The sequence below is a fragment of the Podarcis muralis genome, chromosome 8 (genome assembly GCF_964188315.1).
Source record: "Podarcis muralis chromosome 8, rPodMur119.hap1.1, whole genome shotgun sequence".
Classification (NCBI taxonomy): Eukaryota; Metazoa; Chordata; class Lepidosauria; order Squamata; family Lacertidae; genus Podarcis; species Podarcis muralis.
In genome coordinates this window covers 34554588-34581466 of record NC_135662.1, presented here as the reverse complement: position 1 = coordinate 34581466, position 26879 = coordinate 34554588, and the positions used below count along the sequence as shown (strand labels likewise).

General features: G+C 39.5%; 1 protein-coding gene and 2 non-coding genes across 11 annotated transcripts; 1 reads left to right on the top strand and 2 right to left on the bottom strand.

Moving 5' to 3' along the window:
* On the bottom strand, nucleotides 1-23120 carry MYBL1 (MYB proto-oncogene like 1). Of its 9 annotated transcripts, XM_077932948.1 has the most exons (18): nucleotides 22812-23119; nucleotides 21937-22695; nucleotides 20271-20434; nucleotides 18024-18129; nucleotides 17864-17935; nucleotides 17572-17664; nucleotides 16685-16905; nucleotides 14960-15143; nucleotides 13610-13684; nucleotides 12520-12621; nucleotides 11599-11832; nucleotides 10835-11188; nucleotides 9955-10100; nucleotides 9654-9768; nucleotides 9003-9119; nucleotides 8368-8472; nucleotides 7619-7795; nucleotides 1-5882 (listed from the first exon to the last, which is right to left on the bottom strand). In XM_077932948.1, exons 3-18 carry the CDS (start codon nucleotides 20330-20332, stop codon nucleotides 5754-5756), a joined length of 2292 nt encoding a protein of 763 aa, XP_077789074.1. In that variant the 5' UTR covers nucleotides 20333-20434; nucleotides 21937-22695; nucleotides 22812-23119; the 3' UTR covers nucleotides 1-5753. The 9 variants fall into 9 exon arrangements, with proteins under 9 accessions (XP_077789074.1, XP_077789077.1, XP_077789075.1 ...); XM_077932951.1 differs by having other exon boundaries at nucleotides 9654-9762; nucleotides 21937-23120; XM_077932949.1 differs by having other exon boundaries at nucleotides 20271-20437; nucleotides 21937-23119.
* Nucleotides 12771-12875, top strand: LOC114601443 (U6 spliceosomal RNA). Its single transcript, XR_003707765.1, has one exon. It is a non-coding gene; the product is annotated as a U6 spliceosomal RNA (small nuclear RNA).
* TRNAY-GUA (transfer RNA tyrosine (anticodon GUA)) lies at nucleotides 22846-22938 on the bottom strand. The gene is made up of 2 exons: nucleotides 22902-22938; nucleotides 22846-22881 (listed from the first exon to the last, which is right to left on the bottom strand). It is a non-coding gene; the product is annotated as a tRNA-Tyr (tRNA).
* Nucleotides 23121-26879: the final 3759 nt, after the last annotated feature.

The window sequence follows — 26879 nt, the reverse complement described above, 5'->3', positions numbered from 1 at the left end:
CAAAATGAAATATAATTTTTATTGTTAGGTAAGGTATTCCATCTACAGCCATTCACAAAAAAGAGAGAATATGAATATGTGTGGAGAAGGAACACGGAGGAGCATACTTCCAGTAAAAAACCTATTAGCTGTTGAAACAGTTAATTTTTTCAAAAAGGGAAAAGGAAGTTTTGTTCCCGCCAAAAATTATGCAGTAACAACAATCCCACAAAGAGCGTGCCAGATGACCCACTTGTCACGCTCATAATGGCATGCCATCTGGTGTCTAGCATACACAACGTCTGGCTGTTTGCCAAGGCAGGCCAAGATAACACTCACAAGTTGATCTGGTCCACTTCTGGTGTGGCAGGCTCTGGGAACACTGTCATACTGCTCTTCTTAGTGCTTCTGAGTACACTGAACTCATTCATAAACTTTTGTTGACTTTTATATATAAATAGAGGCAGACTTCCAGTTATGAATCAGACATAGATGACTGAAACATCTGGAAACTGGAAAGTACCTTGTTTTGTTCTTTGCAACCTGAAAATATATGCATCAATCCAAGCAGCTTGGTGACGTATTGCTTTTTAAAAAAATGCTCTCCACTCATACAAGACCTGCTGTATCTTGAACAAAGATGGGGATGGATATATTTTATGGGGTATGTATCAAATTTTACAAACACACAGGCTTTTAGACTTCAGAGGTTTGTGTATGTCACACAAGCATACAAAATGTCAAATAACTACCAGTCAAATTTAAACTTTTCAAAGAGAAACAAAGACAAATAATTTCATTATTTCATTCAATTTACATCTTATTTTACCTCATCTACTTTCTTTGTTCTGCTTTGCAAAGTTTTTGTTTCTCATTCTTTTGAATGTATCTCAGATTTGGCTGTCTTCTGATATCTTTCTGCTCTCCACACCGTCTCTCTTACAGACGCACCAACTCTCTTCACCCATCTGTTAACCCATTTTAAATCCCCAACTGACATCTATAAACACTATCTGTTGGCTTCCATTTTCTTATCCCTCATTCCGTCAACTGAGATCTTAGTTTGTTGCTGTACATGCCCCATATGTTGCCCAATTTTTCTCCCAACGTCCTCAATCTAGCTTTCCTTGATCCTTTCCTCCACACTCAATACCAATCTTGCCATTGTCAGAAGAAGCCCCCATAGCCCAGAGCAAGCCAAAAAAATGGAATTTCCAGTAAGTCTCCATACTATCAAAAAGCTTAAAGTAACTTGTTCCAATGTTGGGTAATTCTCTATATGAAAGCATGATTCACATTTAGGAATCAAACAAAGTATCAATACAGATTTCACTTATTTCCCAGAAGTAAATGTCCAGTAGATATGTACATAAATGTTTTTATTTCTGTGTTAAGGTCTCCTGCTTTGTATGCAAGATTCTTTTAAGTGAAACAAAATCTGCAGTAAAATAACAAAACACAACAAAACGTCAAAGATATTCATCTTATAATTAGAGTCAAAACTTTAGAAACGTAAATATTAACAGATGCTGTCATTTTCCAACATGCATGTTTGGCTGCCGCAGGTATACAGTATTCTACTTATATATATATATATATATTTTAAAAATTGCAAATGCACCTAAGACTGCAAAAGTATCAAAATATATCTAACATGGCAAAGGTTCAAAACCTTTTATTTATTTCTTTTTGCTAAAAGCAACACGAAAGCAATTAAATGAAAGATTCAACCAATACCAGCTCCAGTTTGTACTACTTACCAGAGACCTATGTTAAACCTAGGTACTGGAGGCTTTGGTACCATTTAAAAAGAAAAATACAAATAATTTGCATACCTCCTGCAAAGCAGCAAATCTTTTAAGCATAATAGATGAAGACATGGAGTCAGCCCAAAGAGCTGCAGGCAGTGTTTGTGTGTACACTGCAGAACTTTGTTCCCCCACAAACCAGTCCCCTGCTATGCCTTGTCCTCCCAAGAACTACTCCAGAAAGTCAGGGACTCTCCAGAGAATCTTCCAACGTAGCACAAGAAACTAAAGCTAGAATTGGAAAATCCAGGCAGCACTGGTGCACACACTCTTTGGATCTTGGCATAATGGTTGTAATCCAGAGAACACATTTTAAATACAGCTAAGCGCTTGTGTATACCCAGAAGGACAAGAGGCTAACACACACATACTACTTAAAACAGCCATCATGACTGTAGCTTGCCACATGGCCTTGAGGTGGGTAGGCTGTGATTTAAAAGACGGCAAAAGTCAAAAGCCACAGTAGGAATGGTTCTCTGAATTACAGTCTTACTATGCTAATCACATCACTTAACTCCTTTGTGCTTCAGGTGGGGAATCTTCTAAAGAAACATACTGAAGAGAGAACACACCAAAACCAACAATGCCAAAGGGAATCCCAAACTGGCTTCTCACATTTTGAAGAGGAAGAATAATCCTCTTATCAACAGAGCTGATCAGAAAAAACGCTAACAGTTTTAAAACTGGATAAAAACTTTGAGTGCCTATTAAAGGCAGCGAGGTGAATATTCCTATATATAAATATCCATTTAAAATAATAAATAAATAACTATGATACGGGGCCTTAAGCTGTATTTAAGTATGCTAACGTCAGAGATTGCTTTACATACCACACACACACACACCATATTAAAATAAGGAATATCATTTTTAGAGTTCTTGGTGTTATGTGGTATCAGGTTTCTTTCTGGTAATTGTGTTTCTCCATGCACAGCAACAGTTGATATCAGTTTAGCTTGAGAACATGCCATCATTCTATTTGTCATTTTACATACAGTGCATATGATGCTCGCTCTTTCCATCTCTCATAGCAGCAAGCAGATTCTGCTAGTATCTATAGCAGCACACCCAGGAGTGGAGAGGAAGAGTGTCAGATTTATAAATAGATAACACCTACAGTACACAATTCTATTTTCCTGTCAGTATTAAGGTTGACAGCACACCATTATGTTTCGCAAGAAATTAACTAAAAAAAACAACAGCTACAACAAGCAAAACTAAGACATTCCTTCAAATCAGACATAAATAAGTGCAAATGTCTAAAGCAGGTAAACTGAAGCAACTGCTGTAACCTGTGAAGATTAGAAGCATGTACAAATATTAAGGGAAAAATGAATTTTCATTTTAAACAGTTTTGAAATGGGGTCGTTGAGGCATCCAAGAGCAGGCATAAATGGTTTTAGAAAGAGTTCACAGCCTAAGCGCAAGTAACCATAGATCATCCTTAGTGATGTGCAGGCCCACACACAGGGTAGGTGGGGAAAATTGAGGGTGACTTGAGCTGTACAGAGACAGAGCCAACAGCAACTTCTGTGACTGTGTTGGCACTTCTCCCAAGCACAATTGCAGAAACCACTTCAACTAACCAATCTACAGCCCAGTTCACACCAACATCTCTCCACACTTAAGCAAGCACAAAATGTGGCCAAGGAAAGTCCATGGCTGCTTGTGTCAAGAAAAATAACTATATGAGCCGACTCTTATTTCTTTCAGAGGTGTAATGTAATGCATTGGTGTTGATTCCTAAATAGGGCTACAAGGTGAGACATAGCATGTCCTCTTGTTCTGTCCCTACACAATGTATCCCTTTAATAACCAGGGTCCTGGAATATTTGTTGTATAACTAAGCTGAACTTTAAAACTACTATATTAGACCAACATGATTTAAAAGGGAATAGTGCAATCTCGAATAGATGAAATGCAAATTCATGTATTTCACAGCATGCAATCTCGCTGCTATTCCATGCACCAAGGTTAAAATTCGCTCTTTCTCATTTTTGCTGGAGCTATTTACCAGGAAAACAACATCGGCTTCTAGACAACCTGCATACATATATATATATCTGCACACTGAGGCTGCAATCCTTTGTATCGTTTGTGCCCGCATAGACCCACTTCTGGGGCTGGCATTCGCAGAGCAACCCAGATACTTCACGCATCCTGCCATAGCAGCAGATCCTCCACCACCATCCTTCAGAAAGGATGCTCATTCTCCCTTTTGCCACTTTCACAGTGTTTACACAGCTCAGGGGGGAAAACAGAAAAGAGGAAGTCTCTTTCACACGGAGATGTGTTTATACCTTGCACCGTGCTTCTTCTGAGACACACCACAGGCCACTTCCTTTTATTCCTGCTTTGATTTGATTAGGAATAGTAGGATATCTTCAGAGACACCCCTTAGCCAACAGACAGCTCAGGTACCACCACCATTCCAATCTATCTCCTCAGGTAAAATATGATGCATTTGTGGAGACTGAGAGCAAGTCAGAGCAACTGCTGTAAAAGGCCAGCCCAACTGAGCTTCCTCTCCCATTTTCCATTTGTTAACTTCTGCAAGGTACAATGTTTCATGACACAGTCAATTCTGATACTTCATACGATATTGGGGCCTTGCTCTCCTTCCCTTCCCTGGGCCATTTGTAGGATCAACAGTCACCACCAGAAACAAGATGCTCTCATCCCTGTCAAAAGGCGCAACCTGCATATGAGAATATTAAGAGGCTGATTCTTCACTGTCACAAGCTGCTCACATCCTCTGACCTAAAGAGAGCTCTTCTATCAATCTACCCATGTTAGAGCTTTGCAGGAGTAATCCCACTGCAGCTTCCTAAAAGAAATAAAATACACATTGATTTCTTCTTCTTCATAATGCCCCTGACTGATATATACTGGAAAGTTCTTAAGTGTCCCACCAAAATTAAGGCAGTGCATAGAGTCCCAAAGACTTCACAGACTAGAAGGAGAATGGGGTTCAACTGGCAGGTTATCTTTAGACTCATATTCAAGAAAAGACTGAGGAGTTGGTCAGGACTGCTGCTTCTATGGGGAAAGGATAATAAGGGGATGTAGTTCATCTCAAAAACTAGCAGAATGGACTGTGTATAAAAACACTGCATGAGGCTGAGGTTACAACAATGGAAAGAAGGAGCAAGGGCCAGCAGTGCTTAAAGGTGTTGTCTCTGAGAAGTGGGTGTTATGATACTACTCCTCTCCAATCTGCAAGCAAGAGCAAGTTTGTCCTGGCTTCCTCCTGAGTTTGTGTTGTTTTGCAAAGCAGCAGGAATATGCGAGCACTTGGTGAGATTGCAGCCTTAAGCTTTAAAATGAAAATAAATTAAAAAACAAACCCCCTTCCAAATTTACAAAAGTCTTCCTGCTCCCACATGCTGTACAATACATTCAACAATGGTCTCAGTTTGAGATTTCTGAATACTGATGCTTTATCCTAATAAAAATTAAATTCTTCCCTTTGTCTACTCTTATTAGAAGTACCATTCTCAAATAAATACATTTAACACTGTAGTTAATTTTGTGCAGCATACCTAGTTCTAGTAGTGCAACTTTCTATTCTTCCTTTAGTCTTTCTTTTGTGTTTATAAAAATTGCTACATAAGCAAATGCGTTTAAGCAAAAGCATTCTCAAGGAGTTGTGTAATGTTTTTCTTTTACAGATCACTGAGTACCTGTAAACCTACTCTACATTAAAAGCTTCTTAAGAACAAGAGAAATGTATAAAGAATTTTAAAAACGGCTTAAAAAAATATTCCTTTCACCATTTTCTTTAGAGTGGTCTTTTAAAAGACCAATTAAACTTGCTTTTAAAAAAGGTTTAAAAAAAGACTTAAGTTCTCCCTTATAATGCAGCCTCAACTCAAAAAAGTATCCATACATACATTACTGGGGGGAAATCTCAGTATAAAGTCTGTAGTATAAAGGAAAAAGGTAGATTGGTACATTTAGGGACCATCACAAGATCAGAGCCCTTGAAGTGCTGCCAGTAGCTGTATAGGTGCTCAGGTATCTTCTTGCTTGCTCAGTCATAATAAGCTGATCTTCGGTCTTCCCATAAACAACAGCTTCCCATTCACAATTGGCCTGCAACACATGGTCCAGGTAACAGTTACTTGCAAGTCACATCAAACTTGTTTTGTTTATAAGCAAAATATGGACTCCAATTGTGGCTGCCTCACAGGAAAAGTAACTTCTCCTGGCATGACAGAATTTCAGCTTCCTCTTCTCTCTCCTACAGCCCCACCCCACCCTGAAAATTTGCTCCATAGGGTTGGGGAACCCTCTGGAGCAGATATAGGGAGAGTATGGGGCACAAAGAAGGGAAAGTCCATTTTATGACAGTGTCCTCACAACCAAACCTTAAAATAAAATGTATCATTTAACAATAAGAATTCAACATTTCTCAGTTTTACTAAGTGGCCCTAAGACATGCTCCTATTCTCAGCCTCAGCTCCCTCATCTGGAATGTGGGAATAATCACACCAGCAGACTTTACAGTTCAATATAAACACATTACTCCAAATACAGACAGATCTGTTTGATGGCACCAAGCTTTTTTGAAAAGTTTCTTTTTTACAAAATGGCACAGGCCTTTGTAGGAGCAACTCACTTCAGATGCTGAGCAGTTCCATGAAATAGGTTGTCACCTATGAAAGCTTATGCTATTTTAAAATAAAAAGTTTTTAAATTGTCAGCCGCAAGGTGCCATTGAACAGATTCCTCTATTATTTAAAAACAAAAACAAAAAAGGTTTCATACTATATAATCAAACATTACTGAAAATGTCTGTGAACCACTTTGCACACTTGGCGCTCCAGCCAGGTGGAGGTACAACTGCCATCTCCAGAGGACTCTTATAAAGGTAGGTATTGAACACCAGCATCCATTTTACTTATGCACCGGAGCCAAAGGGGAGGGCTGGATGTGAATATGGAAGGCACAGAGAGGCCTCTCATTCAGAAGCTCTCGTTACGGGGTGGGAGGAAATCAGAGCTCCACTGAACCCATAGGAAACCTCTGTATGCAGATACTGTGCCCAGTAAACTGACTTTGCCCTTGAAATGCATGATAAGTGATTATGATGATTAGATTTAAAGACAGATAGTGTGTTCAAAATTCTATTCACAAAAAGAGTGCATGCATGCTCCTAGCAAATAGACAACTTTATTGCTGACAGCTTTCAAAATTTGAGTGGACTTCCAAATGGTTTCTAGTCCTGCCTGTTTTGAGGAACACATCAGGAGGAACAGTTTTCCAAGGATGGGTTCTCCTTCCTGACATTTCATTCAACACACGGATGCTAAGGCTGAGGCCAGAAGGTATGTACCCATTAGATGCATGTACACATACAGTAATACATATAACATGTTTGGAAGCTAGCATCTGAATTACTCTTAACTGTCTTGCCCACGTTTTTCTGCAATGTGGTTCTAGTGCACCATTATCATTGCACTATGTGGGATGCTGAAACCTCAGCAGTACTGTTCCAAGTCTACAAAGAGGGCACGGCACTAAAATCTACATGGGTACTACTGGACTTAAAATGAAGCCTTCATATTTGCATTGCATATTTCAATACCAATGGATCATATTTCAATACCAATGCATCATATTTGCATTGGTAAATATTGAAATTTTAGTTGTAATGGATGCATCATGAGCATCTTGCAGAAAATAAGCTGCATCAAGAACCCTCAATTCCTTATTTATATCTAAGCTGCTAAATACAAACAGAAAGGAAAGAATGTAAAAAGTAATCTTCCAAAGAACATATAGCTAAACTAAATAAAGCAGAGTATTAAGATGCATTGAATACAGACCTGGAAGGTTTTTTCTGTTTTGACATTTTTTGAAGTGCAAGTATTCTGCTTTTTCTTCATTGCTACATTCAGCTTTGTTGAACTGGAATCCTGTTTCTCTGGAGTCCTACTGCCTCTATTGTCATGTATTTCCAATAATGGAATCATCAGGAGGGATGTAGTATATATATTTTCTGACTAGAAAAAAGTTTAAATCAAATAACTTAATTGAAGAATAAAAAACTGACATACAGGCAACTCCCCCATTTACATTCAAAGGCATCACGTGTTTAAGTGAAATTGTGGGCAATACATGCATGCATGGTCACATATGTATCAGACATTCCTAAAACAGTCACTGTCTGTAACACAAACAATAAGGCCCAGCAGGTTCTTCCCTATCATCAAAATAACCAGCATTTGGCAATATGACTTCAATAGGCTGTATCATCTTAATTCCAATAATTCTAGCTTGAAATATTTTATGGATCCAGATAAATGTGTTCTTGTATCTCTAACACAAAGACCTTTCTAGCATAAAAGCCGCCTATAAATAATAATATTAAAAATGCTCCATTACAAAATGAGACAAGACTGCTGTTTTTCTTGCCATTTAACATCTAAATTTGGTAGTAATATTTTTAAAGCCAGTGTCATGCTTGGTTGTGCTACTTGTCAACAGAGAGGATTTCAAATAACTATGATTTACAGAAACAAATTAGTTTACATTCTACCTTAAATATGTGCATATTTTAATTCATGCTGCTCACCTGTACATCTGGAACACTGTCTTCTGTGAAAAACTGGGCACCAAGCTCTTCTTTTTCCCAAGGATCCAAAACTAATGACTTCCTGACTTTCTTCACAGAAGGATTCTAGGAGCAACATTTTAAAGAAAGAAAGGCAACTTCAATCGTTTCCATAATCCTTGCAATGCTAGAATACTATGTATTTTTAAATTTATATACTGCTCCATATTTCACAGAAATCACTAAGCAGTTTACAATATCATACAAGTATCACAAGTTGATTAAAAAGTGAAAAATTCCACATTTTACAACAGCACAGAAATAAAACATTAATATTAAACCAAAATAAAAATAATGACTAATATCAATTCCAAATTACAGAAATACAATAGACAGCTAGCCAAATATACAAGTATGTATTTACAGGTAGCAACAGCATTCTCACTTCTGCTATCTCCCCAACCTAAGCTTGCAACATAAAGTGGGGCAAAATTACACACTCCCTGCACCCATGCAAAATTACACACTTCTCTGCTCCCATGCTGGAGCACTCACAATCATTTCTCTCTCCAATAATACCCATAAAAAACAACAAGGGTGGGTGGTGCCCTCACCCTCTTTGTAAAGGAGCTTTGAAAAAGGGTAATGTAACTTACCTCTAGTTTGCAGCCCTTGTAGAAAGAATCCTCTTCTTCCTTGAAGAAGATATCTGTTCCAGTTTCCTCCTTTAAAACTTCTCTGATATCTTCTTCCAGATAGGCAAGGGGCTGTGACTAATCAAACAGGTAAAATACATCAAGCAGAAGGCAAGTCAGGAGATGATTTCTCCTAAATATCATAGAACTACCGGTATGTACACTACTTTTTAAAAAACCATTTAATTCCAATGCACAAGTAATTCAACTGTATTCTTATTTAATTTATGGAATATCCAGAAGCAATCCAGCACAACACTATGGAAAGAGATGAGGACATTAACAAACCATGCTTCTCTATATACCTATCTACTAGTACAAAGGATTACCATTAAACTTTCAAAGGAAGAAAGGAACAACTGGTTTGAAGCAAAGTAACATGGCCTATCATAGTATGGTCTTATATTTAAATAGAAGTCCCACTCTAATAATGATGTGATTTCTTGCCCACCCTCCATTAGGAGTTACAGCAATTTAAAACTTAATATTCAAAACAGTTTAAAATCAATTACATTAAAAAATGGGTCCTGATATGTGTATGTGTGTATGTGTATCCAAGTCAATGTGAACCAAAAGTTACGTAAAAGGAATATGAACCAAAATTCTACATACCACAATTTTCAGAGGACCATATTTTTTTTCTTGAGCAGCTAAAGCATTCTTAAATGGAGTAGGGGTCCTTGGTGTTGTACCTAGCAGCGATCTTCTAATAGTAGGTGTCCTAAAACTTTCCAAGAACCAAAGTTATTTATGCAGTGTGTTACTATTTAGTCAAAATCAGTCATTTTAAGGATTGAATCCACTCCCCCACTTTCCTTTGATGGTATTTGCAAAGTAGTTCTTCAGCGCATCTAGGTTCTGTTTTGTTTTTAATTCATATCTAAAAGCCATTTAAAATCAATCATATACCTACCCTGCATTTTCTTTTTGATCTTTGGGTGTTACTTCTTTATTATGTAAAGGTGTGGTAATAAGAACCTTTTGGCCACAAATTGGAGTTGATGTAAAGGCGGGATTTTCAATGTTAAACTGCTCATTTCCAGAACAGGTGTTGAAGAACTGCACATAAAACAAGAACACAAATTGTTCCATGAAAATTGAGCAGTTTTGCTTTTATTACTCTGCCCCATACACACAATTATGAGCTGTCCAACTTGTAGCAAGACAAATTCTCATTCAGCATCATGCTGTTATGAAGATTTCATAAGAATGATTCTCTACCCTTATGTCAGAGAAGAACAATGGGCTGTACCCAGGTATGTTTTATGCAGTGTAGAACTATCACTGGATGCAACCCAATCAGTTAATATCAACAACATCATTAAATAAATAAATAAATTTCTATACCACCCTTCATCCGAGGATCACATTGCTGTCTTTGCAACTAATGCAAACTACCTTTCATTCTACTTTGACCTTTTGCTGAACTTTTGGAGTAATCATTCCAATATTTTCAGTGATTTTCTGTAAAACTGTTGGCTTAAAGCTGTGTTGGATTGACGCCATTCAGATAACACTGGAAACAATACTAATTTGTATGGAAGAGCTGCAAGCCATTTATAGAGCCAATCTCAATTCCTGCCATGACACAACCCAAGACAGGTCTGAGTCACTTAGAGTTAAAATGTGCAGAACCAATGTACTGAGCAGGGAAGAGCTGCATACTTAACTACACAATAGTTACAAGTGAATGAATAGTGTAACATCATCTTTTACTGATTTATAGGATTTAGTAGACAACCCTGCCTAACCTATTCAATAAAAGCAAGTTTAATTACATTAATTTTATTTACCTGGGAAGGAGAAAAGGGTAGTGTTTTCACTGGTGTTTGTTTTAGTGCAAAATTGGAACCATTGCTACATGAACCATCGTTCTGTTCATTGGCTGATGGTGACAGTCCAGTTCTAGTTTTCTTCTTCTTGCGCAAAATAGTTGGAGGAGTACTGAACTTGGCTGTAGTTGGAGATGCTGACTCTTCGTCGTCACTTGATTTTTTGCCATCTAGTACAACACTTACATTAAATTGGCACTCCATGGCCCCATCATTGTGCTGAATCCGCATTAGTTTTACTGGAGCTTGACTGACAGGGGACGTAGCCGCATCAGAGAGGTCAAAGCTGGTGACGTCACTCCATGCTACAGGATCCTACAAGGGGGAGAAAGAAACATTGTGCCATGTGTTTATTAAAATAAACAGAATTATTTATTTCAACAGAATTGGACTGGTGGGATCAGTTGCTTAACTATGCACTGTCATTCTAGCACAAAAGGACTAAATTTAACTCTAGTCCTTACGTGCATGTCTTTTTAGTTTGAATTCAGTCTCCTAATTTTCTCTCATCTTATTCCAGAATGTTAATTCCTAATTCTGTATTGTTTTTCTTTACAAAAACCAATAAAGCTGCTAATAGTGAAACACTATTACTATGTAGCACTTGCAATACATAGAACAAATGCTATATATTGTGCTAATGTTAATATTGTTTGTTTGTTTCTCTTTTGCATATTATGAAAAATTGTTTATTAAAGGCTGGAAATAAGATGATTCAGACTTACAGACTCAATGAGTTCTAGCGTCTCTGCAAATTCTGGAATGGTCTGTAGAGATGACAAAACCGCATTTGCCTCCACAGCCAAATATTTGGTAGGAGAGTTCTGCTGAGCTGTTGCAGTCTGGGTTTCATCCAGATTATAGAAGTCATTTGTTTGTTCCCCAAGGCCATTTAGGGCATTTGTCATACTATCTTCCATGATGAAGCCTCCAGACCAGTTAGAAAAATTTCCAGCTTGCTAAGAATACAAAAAGTGTTGCTTTTTATTGATATTAAACATGAAAGATGACTAACATAAATTACTTTTAGGCAACCTAGGTCCCACCTGCACTAGCCACTTAAAGCAGTATCACCTCAATTTAAACAGTCATTGCTTCACTCAAAGAATCCTGGGAGCTGTAGTTGGTTTTTTTTAGTGTTGGGAGAGTGGTTGGGAGACTCCAATTCCCCTCTCAGAACTACTATTCCCAGAGTTCCCTGGGAAGAAGGTCTGATTGTTAATCCATGCTGATTGGCATTTAGGCTATAGTTCAAGCATACTGGGATTCTAAGGAAAACACATTCCGTATGCAGAGAAAGAGCCAATGGCAGATATAGCATAGAAGCTCCCTTCCTGCAACATTTCCTTTGCCCTCCATAATTTAGCAATGAAAGGTATTGAAAGCACCAACTTTCTTCTAAAAACTCTAAGATATAATGACATTATGCCATTCAAGCTGTCTCAACTGCCCCTCCCTCTTGTTCGACTGTGCAGGAAAACCAACAGGATTCCCTCAAGGATTCCTGTATAAGCAAAGGAGAATGGGGAAGCAGAATACACATATGAAACAAATCAGAATCATAAAGCCCTTGTTCATTAATTTGTTTAAAATATACACAGTAAAAAATCATTAGCCATCATGATATTTATACAAAAAGTTCTTACAGATGAGACTCTCTTTCTCCTGATTTCATTCTCAGCCGACATAAGCAACAGCTCAAGTTCCTTAATTTTTTTCTCTTTGTCAGGATCATCATCAAATGGCTGCTGATGCATACATTGAAGAAAAAACAACACCAAAGGACAAAGTGTTATGTTTAGGGCACATTACTGAGAATGGCAACATATTTGCTGTTATAATTTTCTGCAAACTCAATTAAACTTTGATAAGTTCTCATTTAAAACATGGATTGCCTGTGCTTGCTTCGGCAGCACATGTACTAGGGTTGGACCGATAGAGAAGATTAGCATGGCCCCTGTGTAAGGATGACATGTAGGTTCGTGAAGCGTTCCATTTATTATTATTTTTAAATGGATTGCCAACACAGAGCCCACAGGTTCACATGCACCCAGAGGCCTTCCCTGGTGCCCATAAGTTCCACCCCCAGTGTCCCTCCTGATTGCTTTTCAAGATTAGTTGCAACTTAGGAGAAATTCTGAAGGGTCACAGGCTCACAGCTGGGGATCATTATTCCACCACCCCATGCCAAAAGAACTCACAGTACAAGGTAGTCTTCAGAGAAGCCCTCTGTTGGCTACAGTAAGAGGTTTTTGAAGCTTAATTACAATGGAGTAGAGGTGATTGTGGGTTGCAGCTAGGGAGGAAAGGATTGTTGTTTTCCTGCCTAGCTGCAACTCTCCAAAATTGCAGAACCTGAGCAAAGGAGCACTCTCCCCTCCAGTGGTTTCCAGCAACTGGTATTCAGAATAGTTTGTTTTAAACTGCAGTATTATTTAATACAATGTGCTAGCCAGGCCACTGTAGGCCACACAATCTCTATCTGCCCCCCAAAGAAAAGGGGGAACACCTTATAACCTTTGAAACTAATCTTATAGACACATTTTTCGCCTGCACAGAATTCCTCTCAAAACGCTCTCCTAGAGGTCACATTATATAAAAGCCATTATTCATTTTAATGGAACTGCTGCTCAACACAATCCTGGTGATAAAGTCCTTAAACAAATATATTTGCATGCTATCTGCCAAATATTTTCATAAAAAGCTTAAAAATTCATCATTATAGACATAACTTACCTGAATGAAATTTGAAGAAGTTGTGACATGGTCAATGCAGTTGCCTTCTGTTGAAACATACTGATATCCTGGGATCTAACAAATCAGAACTGTTCTTTATACACTGATTTTATACACTTTATACACATTTTTCAATTTCAGCAAATTATTAAAATTTGACACATACTTCTTTTCAAAAACTGATCAATTTGAGACAAATGAGGAACTCTCAGGTTATTAAATTATAAAAGAAAATTTATCCACTGTATCACTTTCATCACAATATCCATTTATCACACTTTTAATTTATCACAGTATCACTTGGAGAGAAGAGCTCATTTTCCAAGTAAAAAAAAAAGGGGGGGCTTACTGAGGCGGTAAACATTGGATTTTTAAATAAAAATTCCAGGGTTGGCAAGATGCAATGCACATGCTCTTAGATGGAACTGAGTATCTTGACATGTCTCAGTCTAAATTAGCTGCCTAGTTGCTTTGAATGTTTCACTGTTGATATTTAAAGCCCTAAACAACTTGGGACCAGGATGCAGACTGTAGCAGACAGCCTCTCTTGGCATAAACCAAGCCCGTCTTTTTTGTAAACTGCCTTAATGTTTTTTTCTACAATCAAGCAGTATATAAATTTTATGAAATAAATATATTTCTAAGTTTTCACAAGGAGAAGTGGGCCTTCTCAGCAACAGCACACACCTCAGGAATATCCTCCTTTGGGCCATTCATGAGGCAAAGACAGTAATAACTTTTAAATACCTCTTAAGAACTAACATTTACCTAACTCTTCCTGGACTCCAACTAACTCCCCAACCTCTGTTTTGTACCCTGTCCCATTTGTTTAGTTTTGTTATTATTCTTCATCTATTTTTGGAAACGTTACTCAGTGTCATTTATTATGATGGTTCTTACACAAACCACTCCAATTTTTATTATATCCCTCAGTATTCATCCATCACTATGCATTTTAATAAATAAATGAAACAGAAAACATCTATACCAGAAAAAGAGGGAATTTCAGCAGATTAGCTTGTCATGCCAGCTTCATCTAGAGAAATCCCTCGCTTTACATAACTATGAACAGGAGCATTGCCTTATTTTTCACCTGGCTAGCCATAGCGCTCAGCCAAATTTCTAAAGTCCTTTGCAGAAGACTAATCTCTGTGAAGACCAAGAATGAAGAGAGAGCAGGAAAGGCGGTGTAGAGGGGGATGGGAAAAGAGAAAGAGCTGCTGGGAGAAATAAAAACAGTGGTCCTACTCACCACTGGAGAGAATGCAGCACTTGACAGAAAAAAATTACCATCCATTTTAGTATATGCTTCCAACCCCCGACACACACAAAAGGTTCTGAAGAACTTACATGTGCCTGCACTGGTATGTAAAACTGATTTGGAGTATGAATATGGTCTGTAGATGCACAAGTTTTGTGTGGCAGTTTTGACGAACAAGGTCGCTCAGTCTTGATTCCATCTTGTAAATATCCTTCTTGTTCTACTTTTCTTCGCATTGTGGAGTTCCAATGATTTTTGATAGAATTGTCAGTCCTAAATCATGGGACAGATCCAGCCAAAGTAAAGCAATATAAAGTCTCATGTATTCAATGGATGAGAGTTAATCACCTTCTTAACTGTTATTGAAATGAATTAAACCATGAACACTATTTAACTTTGGCTGCATTGTGCCCAAAATGTAGAAATTATGTAGTTACATATTGCATTGACCTGAGAGCTTAGCTATATCAAGATAGAAACATGAGAGAAATAATGTCTTAAGAAGGAAAGATACCTCTCAGTACTTCTCTAAATTAAAAAGGGAAATTTCAAATATTTCTAAAACAGTACAATATTTCTTTTTCATACTAATAGAAAGGGACGCGGATCTAAGAGGATTCTTCCTAACAGAAACTTGCACAAGTAGAATTTAAAAATGTTTCTCTTCCTCCTTTGGATTCCACCCAAGTATTAGTTTCTTTGTTATCGGAATCATAGCCGTCTGGAGGAAGAAATCTGTATTACTTTAACTGCTCTGAATATAGCATTAACAACTATTTGATTCAGATTTTAAAATAACTCAAAATGCAAGATAAATTGCAGAGCACAAAAGAACAAAAGAGGAAAGGTATGCTATTTGATAAGCAGGACATTTGTAATTACTTAATCAACAAATACTACAAAATCCACTGCGAGATACAGTGGTACCTCGGGTTAAGTACTTAATTCGTTCTGGAGGTCCGTTCTTAACCTGAAACTCTTTCTTAACCTGAAGCACCACTTTAGCTAATGGGGCCTCCTGCTGCTGCCGCGCCACTGGAGCACGATTTCTGTTCTCATCCTGAAGTAAAGTTCTTAACCCGAGGTAACATTTCTGGGTTAGGGGAGTCTGTAACCTGAAGTGTATGTAACCTGAAGTGTATGTAACCTGAGGTACCACTGTAATCCATTTCTTGGATATTTCTTCCTAGTTCACCCTTTAGAAACAAACTTTTACACTATCAATTCCTTCTATGCTGATTCTGGGGAGCACTTACACAGCTTAGCTCTGTAACATTCTTGGCATGGCAGGGGGTGATGGGAGAGGGGAAATAGACGTTGCAATATCAAGCAACATCATGGGTACTTGAAGAAACTAAAGGAGTTCAGTAGATTGCTGCCTGGTTACTTGAGCCAGAAGGCCACAGGACATCTAATATACCAAACTCCCTTCTTTCCTTTTCTAAGCCTCAGTGGTTACTGGTTTATGTAATCATGCCTGCCCAGAAACACATGCAAGGAAGGACCCCCCTCCTCCAAATACACACACACACACCAGCCCAATGAGCCTAGCTGGGAGAACTACTAGGTACTGCTCTACAAGTTTAAGAGAAATCTATGGAGATCAGTTGGGGACACTGGATGCTTGGCAGGATTGGCCAGGCAGAGGGACATTTATTGTTATGGCGCAGCCTACTGCACAAAAAATTGAGTTAAGACATGGCATAGAGAAGGGTGGAGCTTCTTTGAGCATGTTAAACTGGGAGTGGGGGGAGGCCAGTGCCAATTATTTTGGCATAGGTTTCAGAAACCTAGAAATAACAGTGTGATTTTACCTTCCGGGAAGCAACTTCGCAATTTCAGCCCATCGATTTCCCAAGCGTTTGTGAGCTTCATAGATGATCCTGTCCTCCTCCTCAGTCCATGAAGATTTCTTTACCTCAGGATTAAGGTGATTATGCCATCGTTCTCGACATTGCTTCCCTATTCTTCCTTTTAAGTGCTTTGCAATCAAAGACCAACGCTTTGGACCATATTTCTGAACAAGCTCAATAACCTGGAACACAAATTGAACAGCAACAGTATGCAACTGATTACTATATAAGAAAACAATAGCCATATTCATGATAAAGAATTAGAGAATCCTAATTACATTTATTTGGGCTATTTTTACTTGAAAAAAATAGTAATACTGAAGTAGTACAAGATTGTGTCAAGCAAAATGATAAACAGTTATATTTCAAAAGTTCCAAAAGACAGAGTGTCACTGACTTTTTAAATAAAAAATTGTACAGCTTCCAACCAATGAGAAAGAAAATGCATTTTAGATAACAGTCTGAAATATATCACTCTTCTTTCCACATACTGTGTGGCCATGTACAGGGTAAAATTAGAAAGCTTTTAACATGTAAGAAAAACAAACCAATTGTTACATTTTAACACATCATAGTTAAATACATGACAGTGTTGTGAAAAACTGATAGCATTATCCTATGGGAAATGAAATCAATTTGGGAAAATATTCAAGCAATCTAATTTATATTTTGGTTTTCATCCAAGTAAACTCTTAAGAGCACAACAATGGGACTGTGAACCCCATCCTACAATTGAGTCAGCCAAAAGGTAAAAGCAGTAAGGTAAAAGCAGGGTAGTGCACTCTTGGGCAATCCTACTGTGCTTTCAGAAACATAATTAATAATCAAGAAAAATATAGATCACTTACCCTCTGATCCTCTTCCTTAGTCCAGGGGCCTTTAATAAGTTCTGGATTCAGGACTTTTTGCCAACGGTGCTGGCACTGAAAATCAGAACGATTCTGCAGAAGAATGAAAAAAAATCACTGTCCAACTGAAGACTCCATAAGGCTCCACTATACACCCAGAGCTTCCATTAGGAGCTTTGTTGTTGACTTCAGTGTGGGAGACATCTTGGCACATGCAATGGAGATGCACATGTGGCTTTTGAACTCTTGTATGTAAAATAAGAAAAATCTCATTGAAATAATTTCTACTTACTTGTAGATGACTAGCAATAAATGTCCAGTCACTTGTACCATGCTGTTCTACTAGCTTCTTCAGCTTTTCATCCTGTTAATACAGTTTTTAAAAACTTATAAATAGGCACATGACATTAGATCTAAACATAAAGAAAAGCCATTACCTGGTTAAGGCTCACCTCATCACGCGTCCATTTTACTCTGTTACATATCTTCTTCATTCCTTTTTGTTGTGGTACTTCATAGTCATGATCTGCATAGTGAAGGTCATCATCATCTTCCTCACTGCAAAGTGCAAGCTAATATTAAGTTAACATTGACAGTGAAACCATGCTTACACAACAGCTTGAGAAATCTTTTTTAAAAAAATAACAAATCATCAACAGAAGGCCCAATTCCAATTGTGGAACAGTAGCATGAGGGAAGGACAGTTTTCCTTCATTGTTTCCCCATTGACAGCCCCTGCACTGCTTTCAGTTAAGAAAAAGATGTAGGGCATCAAAGCAAAAGATTCAAATATTCCATTTAGGCAGGATCCAATACGGTCCTGAGATTAATGTCCTGGGTTTCTCAACTTAGTAACATTTGTTTTATATAAGGTCTGTCTTGTTGAAGAAGGGTGACTACATAAGAACTTGTTAAATTTTTATTGGAAAACCACAAACATAACTAACAAGTGTCCAGATTGCATTAAAGGTGGCCCTGTGTATAGGGAAACACACCATGCATTTTTCTATGTTAAATTTATTTCTATTCAAGAATGTTGTGTAGCAAATAGCATTAAGCTGGGAACTCATGATGAAATAAAAGAAATAGGAAGAAGTTTGTCATCACCCTTGTACCTCCTTGATGTCTGTGCGCCATCTACTGGACAAAAAAAAAGCTAATTTCAAAACTATTGGGTGTTTACATCAAAAAAATTGTCCATAGTTGTATCACACTTCCTTCCTTCCAAAAAGAGGGTATAACAATTAAAGAACAGGGAAAAACCCACTAGTTCTCACCTCCATCCCCTTTACAATATCTATTTGTGACACAATATTAATATTTGTAAATGCCCTATTTAGACAAATGTTTCAGCAGCTGCTTCCCTTCAGCCTTTCTAATAAATGTGCAGAAATAGATATTTTACAAATTTCCAATACATGTGAGGTGTAAGGTTACCAAAGAGCTATGCTTTTTAAATTACAGACAACAAGTGTACTACTGGTACATGATAGTCCCTGGATAGCTGGCCGGTTTGGTGGCACTGGATACTTTAAAGCCAGTCTAGACAGATATATGTGCACACATGCATGTGTACAGGATTGGGGTAAAAGCAGACACTGAGGAACAGAGAGAAGGGGGCTTACAACTATATTGGGATAATAAAAAGCAGCACTATCTATGAAGCATACTCTTTCCACATTTCCTCTGCCTTCATCTAACTTAGGCTTTGAGTGTTTATGGAGACAAACACCTGCAGTTTATAGGTTGCTTAACCCATGATGTAATCATGAATGTCAGCATAACTCTCAGTCACCAAAAGGTTTCCTTTTTTACATTGCTGGATGCCTTCCTTGGTGTGACACTTGTTAGAGAATCCACACAAGAGGAAGTGAAGCAACTGTTCCTAAATAGTATTGAAGAAATCCTATTTTTCCTAAAGATACTTCCCTGTAAGGAATGCCCTGTAAGGATTTCCCCAATGTAGAAAACAGTAACACTACTTTGAGGAAGCTGGTACTAGTGCCATGATGCAAAGTCACAAACCACTGTATAAATTCAAGTGAGACAAATAAGTTATCCCATGTAAACTTTTTAGGAACAGTGTTCCCATGTACTGTAATATAATACACACACACACACACTATGCATACATTCCTCATACACAACAGTCTTCTTTTTCTGAGGCCCTTATGAGATATGCTTAGTTTCCTATGTGTATATGATGAGCATGTACATGAGATGCCCACATGAACTGACTTCTCTCAAGATGTCATTCTTCAGGGAACTTAGCTCAGCTAGTATTTCTTTCTTTACTGTAAAAAGCAGTCACACTACTTTAAATTCTCTTTCTTCATTGAGAGAATGAGTAATTCAAAGTAGTCCCTAAAAATGTGGCTATTATTTGAATTCACAGTATTTCCAAGTTAAACACAGAATATGATTTGCAAACAAGTTCTAAACAGTGGGTTGTATTCAACAGGGCGCTAAACAAAATGTTCCATCAACACAAAAGACTTTTTCCTTGCACAACACAATGTTCTCCCCTTCTCCTCCCCATGTGCCCTCTCAAATATGTTTGGTGGTGGTGGTGTTCCTCCAGAGCAGATTTGGGGGTGGTGTGGAGTGCACATAGGGAGAGGAAAAGGGGTGAAATCTCACTGCAAAAGCACAACTATTTAGTTGAATGCTACCCCATGGTTTCAACATTGAAAACAAACCTTAGAAAGAACATTACTGCTCTGCTTTGTAAAGGGGTATGGCAGGGTTGAGCCTTGCACATACAGTAATAAATCTTATGTTATATACATTGAAAGCTAGGAGACGACTCAGATGTTTAGGATAGCAGTTGGGCAGTTCTTGATGCTTCATTTGTCTTGTTTTTCTGCTAAAAAAATAAAAGTTTTGACAAAACAAAGAACAAGAAATACTGCTTAACACTACATTTGAACCAGGCCATAATATCCCATTTTAAGCCATGTTCACATTCAAAAAATCATTCACATTAGACTTAGTCTGTCCATTTTTACTTGGACATAAGTCCCACTGATTTCAAAAGTGGCTTATTTCCAAATAATTGGGCATAAGATAGTTGGCTAGCATTTCCAGAGTTGCAAATAAAACTAATAAACACAGAATTAAAATTGAGCCCACAAGTGTGTGCATGTGAACACATGAGAGAAAAGTAACAGACTGCCAATTCAAACTAAACTAAAAAAATAATCCAGTTTCAATCATTTTTAATATTCTAATGAAAGTAAAAAGGCAGTTTTATGAATGTCAAAGCCATTAGCACACTACCCAAACTGCATTTGTAAGATCCATTGTTAACTTTAATCTGATAGATAAGTAATTCCACAGTACAGTAGTTCTTCTATCCTCTATCCTGGATATCTAGTTTGATACTGTACATAAACTATCTACACCAGAATGAAATTATTACACATTCTTGTTTTATCTGTATGTTAATTCTATGATCACACAGGGTGTAAATTTCAGAGTGATTTGTTGTAGAAATATGAAAAAAATGTTTGTACGAGAATAAAACACACTGTACATGTCTTTATATGCAGGCAACACTCTCTCTCTTGTCAGGTCCTTAAGGTCAACATGGACATTGCTTTCCTTCCCGTTGCAGCCCCCCCCCCCCCGCAACAACAATAATTAGCTTTCTACCTTGCCTTCCCAAGGAAGAAAACACAGTGCCATGTCTCATTTAGTAACAGCTGTACAATCTACTATTCTCATACAGAGGAAGGATTAAAAAAAAAGAAAAAACCACTGTATCGACACTACAGTAAATCAGCGACAGAGGGAATTACCAGGATAAGAGGACATGAATTACCAATATGAAAGGCTCTTTTGTCATTGTTATGTGACTCGATGCCAAAACACAAAAACAAAGAAAATAGGGTGGAGCCCAGAGGGCAGTATAAATTTCCAAAGGGGAAGAAATCCGAGTGTTGGAATAGTGCTGTAGCTGGGGGCAAGGTGGAGAACCAAGTGAAAAGATTACTACTGGATACCCGAGAATCAAGTGAAAAGATTACCACTGAATACACAAGATTCTGTGTCCCCTTGTGCTCTGTGAATAATATTAATGATGTCGGGGGGGGGGGGGGAGACACCTTAATTGGCATTGGGAAGATGCACTCAGGTCGAGGCGCTGGGGCGCAAGAGTGAATGGACCAAAGGATCCGATGGTCAGGGCACGTGGAAACAGCAGCGAGGATCTCCTGAGGCGAGGGGATCTGTGGAGACGGCCGGAGGGCTGTCAGGAGCCCCCTGTTCCAGGGGATCGACAGGGCTCAGGTTCCCCAAAGGTCCCGGGCAGCAGGCAGGGCGCTGGGGAGGGGGCGATCGGGAGGGTCTGCGGGGGCCACTCACCTGCGCGGCCTCTTCGCCATCCTTGGCGCGCACCATAAGGAAGGCGAGAAGAAGGGAGCGCGGCTGTCACCACCGGCCAAGGCGCGCAGCCCCCAGGGGGCGGGGAGGGGGGCGCGGCTGCCTTTCAGCCCCGGCCGCGCCTCGCCCCCCGCATGGGGAACATGGCCTTACGCCCAGCGAAAGGGATGGGAAGCCGGGCTCCAAGTCCCCCGCCTGGGGCCTCGCTCGGCTGTCACGGCTCGGAGCTCCTCCGGCAGGGCTGCTTTGCCCCAGGCGCCGCCGCCGCCTCCACCCTCGCTGGCTCCTTTCTCTTCTTTTTTTTGTCCCTGCCGCCGAATCTCGCGCCCAGCCTCTTTCCAGAGCCGCCGTTTGAATCTGCGCACGCGGACTGCTACGCCATTGGCTGCTCCAGAAAGCACGCGACCAAGCAGGGGGGCTGGTGCGAGGGAGGAGGGGGAACGGCCAGTAAGGGGAGAGAGGTGGCGGGATATGGAAAGGAGCCGGAGGAGGGGCCGAGGGCGGGCTAAGGCGCAAGGCATGCTGGGGGAGGGAGTCCTTTCGCCTCCCAGGGCTTGTGAGGGGACAAAACGACCGAAACGAAAACGGCCCGTATTTAAGGGCAGTAGCCAAAGGCAACTCACGAACGGGCAAAATACCCTCTGCGATATGTACGGAGTCAGCCTGTTGTGCCGCTTTCCTTTTCCCACACGTTAAAAGTAGCGAGAATCCGTATACAAGACTGGGTACTCATGAATTCGCCTTTCTCGGGAGAGAAAAATATATATTAATTAACGATAATACAATTGCCTTAAAAAACAAACAAACACGGCATTAAGAAAAGGAATGAATAGCAACACTGCGAAGAGATTTTATACCTGTCAGAGAAGGAAAAAAAGAAAAAGCAAGGTCTCCTTCGAGCCGGAATCGAACCAGCGACCTAAGGATCTCCGTGTGGAGCAGCGCCTCTACAGTCCTCCGCTCTACCAGCTGAGCTATCGAAGGGACGTTGAGTTCGCTGCTTCTGTTTTCTGTATACAAGGTTTCAGTACAACTGCTGGAGGGAAAAACTGCACTGGCTAACGCATTTCCAACTCTTCATTGGCATTTATCACTGTGTTTATATATTATTAACGGCCGCGTATATAAACAATTTAAGATTAAGAGAGGGTGTCTTTTTTTAGGCTGGTTCTGACGGCAATAGATATAACCATGCTACTGGCCAATAGTTCTATAATATCTCTAAAAAGTCATTTCAGTAGTCGACAGTAAATGTGAATTCAGGGGCGGCCTTAGGCCACCTGAGCTCAGCCGATGCGTTTTTTGATGTACACTCTGCTGCAGTGAGAAGCAAAAAGCAAGCGCCTGTAACATCCACCCCTTCCAATGTTCTATTAGTTTTTGGGGTACTAACTACAAAAATTATCTTCCTTCAATTAGCTTTAAAGTACTGTATGTTTCTTTTTCAACTTCAATGTCATTTGTGCTATGTAGCTAGTTCACTTCAAATACAACCAACGCTAGCACTATATAAATTATTGTATAAATTACAATAAAATAAAGCTGTAAGGGGTAAGCTGGATGGCTTATTTTATTTTATTATTTTTAAAGATAAAAATAATGGATATTCCAAAATAAATTATGCTTACTGAGCTAGGATATTCCAATAATGGATATTCCAAAATAAATTATGCTTACTGAGCTTACTGAGCTACAAAACAGAAAACTTATTAGAAGTAAAATGTGTGACACATCTGTTGTGTTACATAGTGCGCTGCTACTACTCAGAATGTGGCTTTTTGACCTTTGGCTTGTGCAAATGCAGAGAGATGAGGGAGCCTCTCATCCGCCATGGATCACATTCTGATGTGCTTCAGTTGTGAGAAGCTGCACTCACCGCTGGCAACTGTACCTTGAAGTGACAGGATAATTAGTAGTGCTACCCAGACATTCAGGAAAACACAAATGGAGATGATGTTGGCAAGTCATATGCACAGGATGTGACCTCGGTACAATGTGGTGCCCTTCCATAGCTGTCAACCTTCCCTTTCTTTGCGGGAAATTCCCTTATTCCAGCGTCGTTTCCCGCTGCTTCCCGCTGCTATCCCGGATTGTTAGATATCCCGTAGACTGTCCCTGGGACAGGTGAGGCTGCCGATCCCTTATTTTTGAGGCTGCTGATCCCTTATTTTCAAATCTGAAAGTTGACAGCTATGTGCCCTTCTGGGCCCATCATCTGAATCTGAAATCAAATCATGGTAGTTGTTGAAGCAAGGCTCCTTCTTCTAGCTGACAACAAGCCATTGTTGTCAGGACTCCCTCTTCCCTGTTTTCCTCAACTGTTTTCCTGCGTAACTGAGGAGCTTCAATATAACTCAGTTCTCCTGTGCCAGTTTTATTGTCCACTGAGGCTGCCATGGTAACCTTTGCTCCCTCTCCTATATTCTGGAGGCCCTTTCCCTTCCAATCGTAGCCTCCACGTCTGCTCTTCCTCTTCCTATCTAGGTATGACTGTCTTTTTAGATCTTTTCTGAACTTCCTATCTCCATGTGTGTGTGCCTGTGCCTCTCTGATTCTCCCTGTTCAGCTGCACAAAGCTGAGGCCTAGTCTGCCAAGTGAGCCCATTTGGAAAGAATGAGCCAGTGTCATGGGTGTAGCCAAGGGGCGACAGGGAGGGGCAGCTGCCCCCCCAATCAATAAAAATCAATAAAAAAGCTGAGGTTCTGTTCCCCCCAAACAAAAGCCTGCCCCCCCAACAAAAATCATGGCTACCCCCATGGCTAGTGTGCCTTCTCACTCTCATGCCCTCTGTACTTGCTCCTTTCTGAATGTATGTTGTGGGTGTATCAGTTTAGTTGTGGTTTTATTTAGCTAATTTTCTCACACTGCTATGCACAATACATATGTACTGTTGCTGACCTGGATTCACAGAATTGTAGGGTTGGAAGGGATTCCAATATCGTTTAGTCCATCTCTCTGCAATACAGTAATATGTACAGTAGTTGGCCCATATAGGCATTGAACCCATGACGCTGGCATTATCAGCACCATGCAATGGAACTAAAAGCCATTGAAGTGTTAAACGTGTCTATTTTGATTCATGTCAGTGTGCAATAAACAACCCCATTTTTATGACCTATATGAATTTACATTTCTTATTAGATCTGCCATGATGCACTACTGCCACTGTCCAAAAGTTCACAAGAGTTCTATAACAGGTGTCTACTGAGGAAGCTTGCTTACAGGATGTTAGAAGTGTTTGAATACTGAATCATTCAAAATGTTTTTCAGTAAGTGTTTGCAGCTTTGTGCAAATACTTGATAACTACATTTTTTCGATTTAGCAGTATTTCAACTACATTTTTTTTAATCTAGCAATATTTCAATTCCACATTTCCAACAACTGAGTCATGCATTTAGTGGAGGAACTGCAGCTGTTTAAAGTCTGCTGACTACAGATAAGGCTGTACTATGTTGCTCAATAAGCTGAAAGTTTCTAGTTGATATCCAAAATATTTTGACTATAGAACAGGATGCATTTTGTGAAGTTCTATTCTACTGCCTTTATAAAACAAACAAACAAAACAAAACCCTATTTTGACAGGATAGCTTGCAGTACAATACACATATATGCCTGCCAGGGAAACAGCAATACAGCCTCAGATGGATATTGTAACTCATGAATTATGGCCATTTCTATTTTTGAATGTTTCCTGCAGACTCATGAGTTACATGTTCCATAAATAGGATGGAGGAGTTTCCAGTATGGTCAGCTGAGAGGGGCATGAGGATGACAAGATGTTATTTAAACCACTAACCTATGGAAAGGCCTCAGCAAGTAAGCGTGAGGTGTGTAAACATCAACACTCTCAAGCCTTTCAGATGGAATTGGTAGCCAGTTTGTGCCAATGGAGAATCACTGCACTAGTCATAGAGATTACAGCTAACTCAAGCAAACTACAAATCCCTGTATGTTGCAGCATTCAAAGGTGTTCCCTAACAACAATTTGGCCCAGTGAGCCACTGCACCAAGGCTGCGGCTCCAAGAAGCAGGTTCTAGTACCTATAGAAAGGGGAAATTCATCCTGACATTCTGGCAACAGGACTTAACTCATTGTAGGCAGGCAGGGACAGCCATCAATATGTGCTGCGAGGGGCAGTTGTCTCCTCTCCATTCTTGCCAATGCTGCAAGAACCATTCTGGGCTCCTCACATGGCATTCTACATGCCTTTCTGTGGCTATGCTTGCCAAACATAGGATCATGTTCACGTTGCAATGAATAAGGCACTGCAGCCCAACTCAACCAACTGAATTGGATGCCCAGCTGACATCCACAACACACTTCAGCGGCAGCATTGGGCAGAATTCTGTTACAGTGGTACCTCGGGTTACATACACTACAGGTTACATACGCTTCAGGTTACAGACTCCACTAACCCAGAAATAGTACCTCGGGTTAAGAACTTTGCTTCAGGATGAGAACAGAAATCGTGCTCCGGCGGCGCAGCAGCAGCGGGAGGCCCCATTAGCTAAAGTGGTGCTTCAGGTTAAGAACAGTTTGAGGTTAAGAACGGACCTCCGGAACGAATTAAGTACTTAACCCGAGGTACCACTGTATCTTCAAGGAGACTGAAGCACAATTCTAAGTGCAGCCATCCACATTCACTTGGAACACATCACCCAAATGCAGCACCACATGACATTTGTAGATTCAACTCCCCAATGATTACACCCATGCAATTCTAGACAAGCTGTCAGCAGCTTACTGTACTTACTAGCGGCTAAGAGCAGGCTGGGGAAGGGGGGTGGGGGGAGTTTTCCAGGCTTGTAGTCATGTGTTCCATAGCATGACATTTATGGTTGTTACCTACTTAGCAGATTTTGATTATTCTCTGTATTATTATTATTATTATTATTATTATTATTATTATTATTATTAAACTA

Bases quoted from the DNA above. Each gene is read 5' to 3' on its own strand.
- MYBL1 (XM_077932949.1), bottom strand. From the start codon at position 20,332: ATGTGCAAGGCTCAACCCTGCCATACCCCTTTACAAAGCAGAGCAGTA. The intron at 17,936-18,023 runs GTGAGCCTTAAC...CTGTATTAACAG, and splicing joins TAAAATGGACGCGTGATGAG to GATGAAAAGCTGAAGAAGCT. The intron at 15,144-16,684 runs GTAAAATCACAC...CCCATGATTTAG, and splicing joins GCGAAGTTGCTTCCCGGAAG to GACTGACAATTCTATCAAAA.